At 43.3% G+C, this 12294-nt stretch overlaps 1 protein-coding gene across 3 annotated transcripts in view; it reads right to left on the bottom strand.

The window, feature by feature from the left end:
* Positions 1–12294, bottom strand: part of GRAP2 (GRB2 related adaptor protein 2) — a 58696-nt gene that overhangs the window by 21663 nt on the left and 24739 nt on the right. For 2 of the 3 annotated variants that reach the window (XM_073213902.1, XM_017660758.3), the window contains one exon: positions 3537–3713. The exons of the other annotated variant lie outside the window; for it this stretch is intronic. In XM_073213902.1, the coding sequence (XP_073070003.1) occupies positions 3537–3636 (100 nt within the window). In that variant the 5' untranslated portion in view covers positions 3637–3713. The remainder of the gene's footprint in view (positions 1–3536; positions 3714–12294) is intronic. 3 annotated transcript variants of the gene reach the window in all.

The following is a 12294-nucleotide window of genomic DNA, read 5'->3' as shown; positions in this document are numbered from 1 at the left end:
TGCTTTTTTTTTTGAGAGGGCATCTCTCATATTTATTGATCAAATGGTTGTTAACAACAATAAAATTCTGTATAGGGGACTCAATGCTCAATGCACAATCATTAATCCACCCCCAGCCTAATTCTCGTCAGTCTCCAATCTTCTGAAGCATAACGAACAAGTTCTTACATGGTGAACAAATTCTTACATAGTGAATAAGTTCTTACATGGTGAGCAGTGCAAGGGCATTCATCACAGAAACTTTCGGTTTTGATCCCTCATTATGAACTATAAACAATCAGGTCAAATATGAATATTCATTTGATTTTTATACTTGACTTATATGTGAATCCCACATTTCTCCCTTTATTATTATTATTATTACTTTTTAAAATAAAATGCTGAAGTGGTAGGTAGATGCAAGATAAAGGTAGAAAACATAGTTTAGTGTTGTAAGAGAGCAAATGTAGATGATCAGGTGTGTGCCTGTAGACTATGTGTTAATCCAAGCTAGACAAGGGCAATAAAACATCCACGGATGCAGAAGATTTCTCTCAAAACGGGGGGTGAGAGAAACATTGCTTTTTATAAGCATTGCTTGTAGCATACTTATCAGGACATTAGCAACAAACATAATTTTATTAATATATCTTGTGTATGAAATGAAGTGATAGACTAGTGAGCAGTTTATATTTTAGGACTTTAGGATTGCAGCTACCAAGAGGAGCTTGGCTAAAAATGTAAAATAATACCAGCCTGGAATCCACAGCTTTTCTATTTGTTTGGCAAAGCCCTTTTTGGAGACAATAAGGAGGTACCACCCTTACTCCCCCTTCCTTGGATTGACAAGATCAGCTCAATTACTGTTCAGAAGTAGGAAACCTTACCCTGCCAGGAAAAAATGATTATAGGTAAGCCTCACTGTACACAATAGATAAATTCTTTGAAAAGTTATTACGAATAGAGTATTTGTAAATGGATCATATTAGCATGCATTAAGGAGGCTCATTCTATAAAGCAGCCCTGCAGTGAATTCTTTTACAAAACAAAAAGAGAAATTTGTTATGCAAATAACTACCTTTTAATTTATTTGATTTAAAGTCTGGGTTTTCGTGCATTGAGTCTTAACAGCGCACACCTGTGTGTCCTTTCTAGCCTCTCACCCTGTGGGTTAAATACATATCGGTTTCCCTTCTTAACTCCCGAGTGCTTTTAAAAAATGTTATATATCTCTTACTGATCATAATATTCCACTTTGAAGTACAGAGTTGGAGCCATCAAGCCTTTTCTGTGAGGTCCAGAGGGTAAGTATTTTTGGCTTGTGCTGGCTGTACAGTCTGTCACAACCATTCAACTGTCCTGTTGTAGCTGGGAAGGCAGCCTGAGAGAGTAAGAAACGAAATGGGCCTAGCTGGGTTCCAATAAAACTTTACTCATGGACAAAGAAATTTGAGTTTCATGTAATTTTTACATGCCATGAAATCTTATTTTTTTCCCCAACCATTTCAAAGTGTAAAAGCCATCTTAGCTCCCTGCCAAAATATGTGATAGATTCTATTTTGCCTACCGGTTGTAGTTTGTGGCCCCTGGTAGAGATTTTATAGCCACATGCTATCTCTCCTAATAGTTTGTGAACTTCGTCAGGACTGTAGCTTTGTGGACTGAGTATGCCCGCTTAGTAGATGGACCTGGATTTAAATCTGAGATGTGCCATTTACTTCCCAAGTGTCCTGTTTCCTTATCCATAAGAATAACCACGCTCACTTCATGGGGCATTGTGTGTTCATGTGTATAAAGACCCTGGCCCACAATAGGCATCCAATAAATAGTAGTAGTAGTTGCTGTTGTTATTGATTCTTAGGTTTCCTGCAATGCCTAGCTAGTGCTTAGTAGGCACTTAGTGAATGTTTGTTGAGAGAATGAAAACATGATAAATGACCTGCCATCAGAGTTTCAACTGTAATTGGCTTCCTCAGGGAAGGGAACGCCAACAGAAGGACCCATTTACAAGGATCAATTACTTTGCCACTCAAAGGTGCCCTGACTTCTCAGCAAACTCAGCCAGAGGTAAGGATACACACACCCTTGCTACAGGTCTGGTTTTTCTAGTCCCATAGAGGGCGATGGTGCACCCCAAACCATCGATTCCATCTGTAAAACTTGGCTTCCTGCGTCCCAAGAACCTTTCTGTAGACAGGTGGGATGACTGTCCTCATTGTCTCTTGCACATTTTAAGGCATATCAACTTGAGCATGTCAAAGAGCCTAAAACCCGTACAATACAGAATTGCTTAGATGGAAGCTCCTACACATTTCTGATGCTCTGAGTCCCCTAGAAAGGTGGTCCCTGTTCATCTCAAAGTGACTAGTCCCTCACTCCTGCTCTTGATTCTAGGTTAAGGATTTGTGTTGAAACTCCCACTGTGTGTTTTTCTTCTAAGTGAACCTTATGGCTGTGGTTGAAGCCTTTCCGCCTTAGTTTATCACCTCTTCTTGGGCTTTGGGCATAGGAACAGTACACTGAGAAAGGTCACAGGCATCCGCTCTCAAAGGTGAGTAAGCATAGGATGGACAATTAGCTATAACTCACTTGTCAAGGGCTGCTTGAATATTCTTCTAGAGACCCAAGCCAATCTATTCTGGAAATTAAAGAAAAAGAAAGAAAGAAAGGAAGAGAAAGGAAAAAGAGAGGGGAGGAAAGGAAAAGGCTGAGCATGGCCAAGAGATGAAGGGCTGGCCTTTCCTACTTTGGGGCTTTCAAATGACAACATTTTTGCTCTATTCTAAAGCAGCAGAATCCCAGCTAACAGGATACCTCTTAATCAGCTGGCTGTGTTGGAAATGTTAACCTTCTCACTGAATGTCTAATAAAGCGTACATATTTCTTTACTGTGCCTGCTCTTGAATTACTTCTAGCTCATCCACTGGAGCTTTTAAAATAGAAATCGTTAAATCCTCTTCTAGTAAGATCTTCCTTCTGGTTTCTCTGAAGACTTGAATCTGTGGCAGGTGGGGGAGTGAGAGTTGAATCATGGCTGCTACAAGCAAGCTTATTGATAGCCATGTTCTTGGGAGCGGCCATCAGGGGCCTCTGCCGCAAAAGATGAACAACCAACTGCTTCTCTGCTTATCTGGACCTCCCAAGACAGAGATGTCATTTCCTTTTAGGTTCAGAACCCCAGGGGAATAAACAGCCTTCTCAGGCAGACCTGGCCTGTTTCCACAGGTGCTCTCTTCATGGGAGGATGAACATTCCCCATTTTATTTCAATCAAAGTAAGCAAAGACAAGCAAAATATGTCCCACTGAGGAAACCATTTCTGGCTAGTTGACCGAGGTTTTAGTACCCCCAGAAGCCTAAATTTTAAATGGTTTTGTGCACATGGGACATTCTTATTTTCCTCTTGTCCCTACGTGGCTCATTATCTCCCCCTCCTAAGCCCCAGGAAAGCATAAGTCTACTCCTGGCCCGCAACATGACCTGCAGGGGTAAAAACATGGAGTTCGAGGGCCACTCCCTCCATAGTTTCTCAAGAACATTAGCTCCTCAGCAGCTGACCTGTGATGCCTGTCTTGGAGAAGACAGGAAGTGGCTTGTGAAGGAGGCTGTCAGGGCGTCCCCCATCTCTCTGAGCAGGTGTCCCCGCACTGCAATTCATCCTCTGGCTGCTTCACTTCTGCAGAGTGGCCAGAGAGCTGTCGCTGATGACAGGTAACTGATGGGCCGCAGCGGGTTCTGGAGTGAAGGGAATGGGGGCAGGAGAGGCGTGCTGTTCTTCCCTCTCAGCCCAGGACGGGCCTCAGGCCAGCGGGAGGCTGGCTTTACCCGCCTTGACCTGATGCCCTCTCTGCCAGCACACCTCCTGCAGAGCTGCTGCCACCCTCTTGGGGTTTGTGACCTGGGGTTCCCAGCCCTACCCTTCAGCCCTGCCTTGAGATTTCTTCTTATTTTCCAAGTGGGAGCCATCTCCCCAGCCAGAAGGCACTTGGTTTCCAGGTTTGGAAGCCAAAGACTTACAGACAAACTGTACACAGCTGGAGGGTCCCTCTCAATCCCCCATATCCTGATTTAATCAAATTGCTGTCCTTTGGGTGCCTGCGTGTCACTGTGGATTAGGGAGATCTCACTGGTCTCAAGGGTGTTTTCCTCTTTCTAATTAACTCCTCTCCCTGCTGAAGGTTTTTGTTTTTTGCAGGCAGGGATGGCGAGAAGAGGGAAATAGAAAAGGAGACAAAGGAGACAGATCAGAAGACTGTCCCAGTGCCCATCTCCTTCCCTCCCCTGCCCTCCCCTCCTTGTAAGGTGAGTGTTGCCCAAGCCACAGTGTCATTTACTCTTCCTTCTTCTGGTTATTTATAACCTTACTTTTCTTTAATCAACATCAGTCTGGCTTATAAGGCATAATCTTTTTTTTTTTAGTTCAAAGTACGTCACATAAATCTAATTTGTCCTTAAACTTTTTGTAAGAAAAATACCTTAAAAAAAAAAGTAAAGTTTATGCTCTATCAAACTCGAATAAATGCTGTTCTTTTTTTCCTAACTTGCCACTCTGCACGGTGAGGTTCCCAGCAATAGTGGAGGTTCGTGGGGCTTGGGTGTCAGAAGGACCTGGTTTTAAATCTCAGTTGTGTTGCTTGCTTGCTGGCTGGGGACACTAACTTCTCCGTGCCTCGGATTTCTTCACTGAGAATCCAGATAATGATCCTCACCCCACAGCGTTTCAGCAGAGAGGGTGTGGAATGCGGCCATTGCCGGTGCTCGGCACTTTTGTGTCTCTTTCCCCAAAGCATTTTTGCATGTCAGCTACTTACTATCCGTATCATATACATGCCCTTTCAACCTTTTCAGGTCCCTTTTTTTTCTCACTTACCTTGGGTGAGTGCTAGCCCCTCTCTACTACATCAAGGTCCTGGCTCCAATGTTATCAAAAGGTACAATGTATTGTAATCAAGACAATTCAGTAAGTAAGAGAAAAGGTAACACTAACCACAGGGAAGTGGGGAAATGGAAGGTTGAGAAACAGAAAACTGATTTGGCTTCTAGACTTTTCTGTCTGCCCAATGCTCAGTCACCGCGCTGCTGTCTTTAAAGAGGAAGCCCCAGGACAGTCACAGAGGGAGGTCACATGGACCAAGCCTCACGAAAGTCTAGAAATAAGAACCAGTTAAGACTTAAGTTGCTTTTATTGATATGGTCTATCATGTCCCAGGGGCTTCACAGATACTTTGCAATAGGTACTACTATTATTATTATTAATTTTTATTACTATTGCCATTCACATTTTTAGTTAGGTAACTGAGGTAAGAGAATACAGTGTATGTCTGCTGTCCTCTCTCTATTTCACCAGGCTGCCTCTGCCGGTACTAGCAAAATAATGACAGTCCTGTCCTAGCTCAGGGTAATTACTATAGCTTAGGACCCACTGAACCTCCCTGGGCCGCTGTCTTTCAGCCAAGAAATTGATGGGAACAATTCTCACACACCCTCAAAATTCAAGCCCATTTACTCCTTGGTCAGAGGCAAAGACTGCAATAAACGCAGCTGCCCTCACACCAGGCAACCACATGCTTTAAGGCAATTGCAGAAATGGAGACCATCTCAGTTAATAACCTTACAAGCAGCTGCTTTTCTCTTTTCTTTTCCTTTCTGTTCCTTCTCTCCCTCCCTTCCTCCCTCACCCCCGTGGTTTTCTAACTTTTCTCACCATCAGCTTTCCCCACATTATAGTCTGCTTTTTTCAAGTTCTTTTGCTTTCTTCTCAAAATAAGGGTATCTTACCAGGAATCTAGTTAGAAAAAGTGTATCCACAATGTTACAATGTTTTTGTTTTTACATCTTCTGCTCTTCAAAAAAAATTTAAAAGACACCATGGGAACATCAACCCAAAACAACCACAACAAAAAATGAAGCAGAAAGAGCCCCCCAACCCCACCGGAGAGGTCACTTGTTCCCCACTCTGCCGCAGGACTGACATCTCCCTTGCCGTTTCCTCATTTCTTCCTGATTGTTCCCTTGAAGCACTGACAACTGTCTACAGATCCACCGTGAATCCTGCTGGGGAAACCCGAGTGTGAAGGAAGCATTAGAGATTCCCACCCAGGACTGGAATTTGTTTAATGAGCCCCATGAGAAGGGCAGGGAGGGTGGTGGATGTGAATGGAGAATAAGAGACAGACAGACAGACAGACATTCTGCAAATACAAGAAAGAGACAGACAGACAGACAGACATTCTGCGTATCTCCAGGCTGCTTCTTTTTTTGGTTCACTTCCTATTTTGTATTCACATCATGATTTCCCCTCAAATATATCGCCAGGATTTTATGGTGCCTTCATGTTCTCTTTCCTTTGCTTTCCTTCTGTTCACTTCATGTGTGTCGTTATTGACTTGGGCTCCGAAAGCTTGGCTCATTTGTCACAGATTTCAAAGCTTCCATCTTCTTGCTCTGTTGCCAACAGGCTGAACATCATTCACAAATGCCACAAATGCGCTCAGCATCCTCACTTGGGTCCCTCACCGTCTGTGCTCTGTGTGACCTTAGTTCTTACTTGGGCAAAGCCCTGAAGTGTAGAGTAGAAGCCGGTGTGACCACAGCTACTCTAATCTTCTTGCTGCTTTTACTTAATTTCCAAGCCCCTATTTGTCATTGGAATGTGGGTTATTTTTCAGTTCACTGCCCTCAATGCTTGCAGAAGCAGACATTACCCCATGCAACAGCTTACCTTGCTTCATTCAGTAAGTCTGTCCCTGAAAAGTTGGAGGTAATGACATTTTTATATATTGTCAGCCCATAAATATACTGAAAAGCTGCCAGTGAGAAGGGGTGATACGGTGAATTACTTCATCAAATGAATCATGATATTCTTAATTTTTTGAAATTTAGGTCTTAATTTGAGTTTGCTTGACCTGAGTAACACCTGCTATTGGCCTTGTTTAAGGTATTCTCTTCTTGTTCGGTTGCCCATCCGGATTATGCAGGGTCCTAAATCTTAGATTCTCAAAGTTGTAAGTGACCCTGGAAGTTGGTCCAGTTTTTTCCCAATGTACTGAGTGACAGAGAACAGGCATGGGGAGGGGTGGACCTGGAATTGGTTTATGGAACTAAAATGTCTTCTCGCTATAATTACCAGCCTGAATGCTGCCCTAAGGAGAAAAAAAATCAAATACATGAAGACGACACTCGCAAGTCCCAAGGTCTTGCTCCCCTGGGCCCGCCTCCACCCTCTGGGCGAGAGGCCTGGGCTTTTCACCCTCCTGGTCATCTTCCAGCTACATCACAGTGGTTCAATGTTCTTCTCAAAATGTGTTGCCTAGAATTGAACCCAATATTCAAAAACTGAGATGACTTGGGCTGAGTAGACTAGGACTATTTAATTACTTTACTGGAACAGTAGATTTTTAATAAGGCATCACACTGTTGGCTATCGGGAAGTTAACAGCCACTGCAAAGTGTTTCCCAGTGCAAAGAGGAGTCAAGCCAGGCCTCTCCACCTCCTTCCGCAGAGGCTCTTGGGAACCACAACATGAGGTTCAAGCCTAATCTCTTTGACGTCCTTCCAGGGTCCAGTGCTTTGGTCCATCACAATCCGTTTGGGCATGAAATTGTATTCCTACCCTCTGCTTCTTTCCTCCAACTCTTTTCTCTGTAGAAAACGTAATGCCTTTTTGGGCTTGATTCTGTAGGAAATGGCACGTGGCTTTGGAGTAGGCAGAGCGGGGTTTGAATCCTGGCTCCTTCACTCACCAGCTGTGTGAAGGTGAGTAAATTGGTTATCTCTGAACTTAGTTCCTTACCTAAAGACACCCTCCAGGCCTACAGCACCCTATTAATCAATATTCTTTGAGTATCAACTCCAAACCCACCAGATTAAGTAGTTATCTTCTGGCTTTTCTCCATTTCGCTCTCTAGGGTATCATGAAAAAAATGCAACCAAATGCCTTGCTAAAATCAAACTGTGCCGTGCTGTGGCCCTTTCCTTATATGACAATCTAATAACCTGATAGGAAAAGAAAATAACCAGAATAGGGTGAACTCTTCTTTCAGGGCCCTACTTGGGGAAATACAGCATGGAGGAACTCCATCTTTTCACTCACTCTCTCTCTCTTGTGTTTTCTGTTCCCTGCTCCTTGTCCTCTTTTCCAGTCTTGTTGTGTTTCTTTTCTTATGTCTTCTGAACAGGCTGCTGGCATCTCACCTACTGTGCCCTCATTCTCCCCTCCATCCTGCCCTACCTGCATGATGGGGCACAGGTCCTGTGTTGAGGCTTTCTGACACACACTTTCTGAGGGTTATTTCCCTTTCAGAACTCATCAATGTCATGCTGTCACATTACCTCTCAGATCCACACAAGATTCTCCTGTTGCCATTTCAGGTCTTTAGCAATCTCTCCCCATTCCATCTCTCTGAATTGACTTCAGAATATCACATACCGCATGCAAATGTGCTGAGTAAATGGCTTGCTGTTATTCTCTAAGCACGCCATCTGCATCCTCAACTCTGCACTGGTCCTCTTTCCACCATCTGACTCACTATGTACAGTCATGCAAGTTGTTCACTGCACAAGGGCCCCTGGCTGAAGCTGCAGGAGGGGTTGAAATCCATCCAGTGCTCTTCTGTCAAGAGTGAGCCCTGGTGGAGGGCTGTGCCTGCCTAAAGTTAAGGGCGCACTTTTGTAACTTAAACAAAGGCACCTGGTCTAACTTCAGTTGTTCCTTCAAGGCCTTGCTCAGGGCCTGCCCCGCCACCTTGTGCTCTCACTCTCTCTGATTCTTTTGGGGGACTCGATGTATCTCCCCTCATTAGTTACTGCTGCCATGTTGAGTGAGGTGGGAAGCAATGGGCTTTGGGAGTCAGGCTTCCAGAGTTCAAATCCTGGCTTTACCACTAGCTATCTGGGTTCCACTGAGCAGGTTAATCTCTCTAAGCCTCAGTTCCTCATCTTCAAAACAAGAATAATAATAGTGCCCGCCTCACAGTGTTCTTGTGAAGGATATTTGAAATACTCATCTAAAGCACATAGTATGGTGCCTGGCACACAGTAGGCCCTCAGTAGTTATTAGTTATTGCTACCTTATGCATATTCCTCAAGAGCTAACAACAACTGAGATATGTTGTAGCTCACAGGAAGTATGAACGAGAAAATATATACCTCACTTAAGCAAGGTTGCTGGATAAAACACAGAATGCTCAGTTCAATTTGAATTTCAGATAAATAACATACCTATAAGGATATCCCAAAGGCTTATCTTCTCCCCAGAAATCTCAAAGTGGTAGACTGGCACTTTGTTAAGAATAGTGGCAAGGAATCCTTTGACCTTCTCACCCTCTCCCCTTGAGTCCCCTGCTGCCCCTTCATCTCACACAATGCCTGCCCCACAAATTAACTCACATGGAAACTGGGGAGTGGGCTAACTGTGGGATTAATCCTGAGGTATTGGAATTAAACCTTTCGGCGTTCCTGTGAAGGTGTGGCTTGTATGTGGAGGCATATATTTTCTCATTCATACATCCAGTGAACTGCAAAATGGCGTACTTCTACTTTCTCCACTTTTCTTGTGTTACTTGCTACTTGTAATATTGTGTGGGTCAAAAAGTGTGCTTTTGCCATTATGCATCCTGTAATACCATTTGTTTTGACGGGTAGGTTTTATATATTGGAATTTGTTTTCATAATGAATTTTCTTGTAATCCATATTTGTTGCCAAGCAGGAATCCTCTAAGCCCTCTTACATACTCAGATATTTCTCTTGTGATTATTCTGGCATTTCACATTGTTATTCTCAAATTCACTATCTGTTTGTTCATATCTATACCTTGTAAAAACTTTCCATGCTTGGCATTTGCACCACAGTAAAAACACAGTAAAAAAATTCCTGGGCACCAGCCCCAGTAAATAATTAATAGTCCCATCACGTTATCATCAGGTGGACATTTACTTGTACTATCACGTATCGAGTCTTGGCGATAAGTAATCCTTGCATCAGCTGCTGATACCTCATCATTTCTTTATATTACTTGTGCTTCCCTAGACCCATGTCTCTCCCTGAACCTTGTAGAGGAAGTTACTAAACCACCAACAGTACTGAAGCTGGTTCTCTTCTTTTCCTGGTTTTCTCTTTTTTATAGAGCAACTCTGTCCAACAGAAATGTAATGCAAGCCACAGCTGTGAGCCACATATGTAATTTTAAATATTCCACTAGCACATTAAGAAGTAAAAGGAAATTATTTTCAATAGTTTATTTCACTTAACCCAATATAGCACAATATTATCATTTCAATAATGAAATATTACTGAAATATTTTGCATTATTTTTTTCTGGTGTGTATTTTGCAGTACATCTCAGCTTGGGCCAGCCATATTTTGAAGTACTTAATAGTGCATGTGGCAAGTGGTTCACCCAGTACAGGTCTAGAATGGCTCATATTTCAGCTGTGGGCAGTATAGTAGATGGCATAACATTTTCAGAGATGAGGGAATAGAGGAAGAAAATATAATTTGGAAGGAGTTTGAAATGCTTGAGAAACATCTAGGTAGAGACTCCCAGTCAGGGGTTGGACATATAGGTGTGGATCTCCGCAGAAACATCTAAGCAGACATGTACATTTGGGAGCTATTTCCACATAGACGGTTGTTAAAACTCCAGGTAAGAAGGGACTCATTTAGGGAGATTATGCAGAAGGACTGAGCCTCCGGAAACAGAGGGAAAGGATGGATGCCTTGTGTAGGTGGAGATTCATCTATAGCAGCCGGCAGGGCATCTCTCCTCGCATGGGAAGGAAGGACAAGGCGCGTGTGGATGCGGAAGGCAGGTGTGTGCAGGTGAAGGGGCTGCGGAGAGGCAGGCATCGGCCTTCTAACCAGATGTTGGCAGGGGTTCTCTTGGTTCATTTCACTCTTTCCTCTTTGCTACAGAAAAATGAGCCCTGGTTTTTATATCTGACTGCTCACAAGATCTACATGCAAAAAGGGGAGGTAGAGGCAAACAACATGCAGATACTTGTCCAGCCAGGGAAAGAAACCAAGAGGAGCTGTCATTTATCCTAATTGCATCGTTCTTTCTCTTTCTGATTAAACTTTTTATTTTGAAATAATTACAGACCCACAGGAAATCGAAAATGTATTACAGAGAATTTCCCTGTTCTTCATCCTGCTTCCTGAGATGGTCACCGTAGTACAGTATCAAAACCAGGACACTGACGTTGGTACAATGCTATTAACTGGACTTCTACCTTTTCTTTTGCCATTTCCTGGCAAGAAATAACCTGAATAAAAAGAACCAAAATGATGTAACATGTAATGCTCAACCAGGGCGAGAGCTCTGTGTGCCTCCAAGAGGTTTTATCTCTGTAACTAAGTGACTTGCAGCAAATTCAACACTAAATGCCACCTAAATGCTCAGGCCCAAAATACCTTCTTACAGACATATGTAATTTGCACCAACATTATGAGGTTAGAGCAGACTCTTCACTGTTTATTTGGCTTCACCTCATTATGGAGAACAGACTGTTCTGTTGCTCCCATCAGCATCTATAATGAGGAATATGTGACTCAGACGAGAGAGGCAAGGTGCCCAAGACTGCATGGCTGCACCGCCCTGGTCGCACTGCCTGCAGAACTCAAGCTCAGCTTCTGACACTGTACTATCTCTCAGTAGATGGCTACTGCAGGCCCCCGTCTAGACAGCAGAAAACCAAACGATTAGGAGGGAGGTAGCATTCAGGTGAGTGACTCCACCCGACTTTCAAGTTAGGAGGATTTCAGAGGAACCCACGGTGCTCAACACAAACAGGCTAGGGGGTTAATTAAACCAGCTAACAGCACAAGCAGACCCGAAGTAGACAGGCATATTCCTCGGCAGCAGAATCCAACAAAGAAAGAACCAAGACATCTCTTTGCTCAAAACCAACAAGAGAAAATTAAGCCAACCTGCAGGCTTGATACAGTCCCCGTCCATCAGCCAGGGTCTGGCCAAGGCAAATAACCCACTTATTAACAGAGAGTGAGGGTTCCTCTGTATTTTCACTCTAAGTGGTGATTTGTTAATGGGTAAACATGGAATGACTTTCTTCCTTGGAAATAAATGAGCTCCAGGTCTCAAAAACAATATATCTGGTAGGAGGTAGAAGAGAGAAAAAGAAGTGTTTCATCCATTAAGCTCAGAAAAGCAAAGGAAATATATATTTCTGGTAACTGGGTAAAAGAAGTCTGGCCTTGACAGTTTCTGAGCAGCTGAGAAAGGAAACATTTAGCAGGAATAGGCTGGTGGTCAGATGCTGTCAGGCTGAGTGATCTCCATAAATGACATTTGTCCTATA

This window comes from Manis javanica, chromosome 10 (assembly GCF_040802235.1).
Source record: "Manis javanica isolate MJ-LG chromosome 10, MJ_LKY, whole genome shotgun sequence".
NCBI classification, from domain to species: domain Eukaryota; kingdom Metazoa; phylum Chordata; class Mammalia; order Pholidota; family Manidae; genus Manis; species Manis javanica.
The sequence above is the reverse complement of the archived record's forward strand: the minus strand, read 5'-3'. Positions and strand labels throughout refer to the sequence as shown.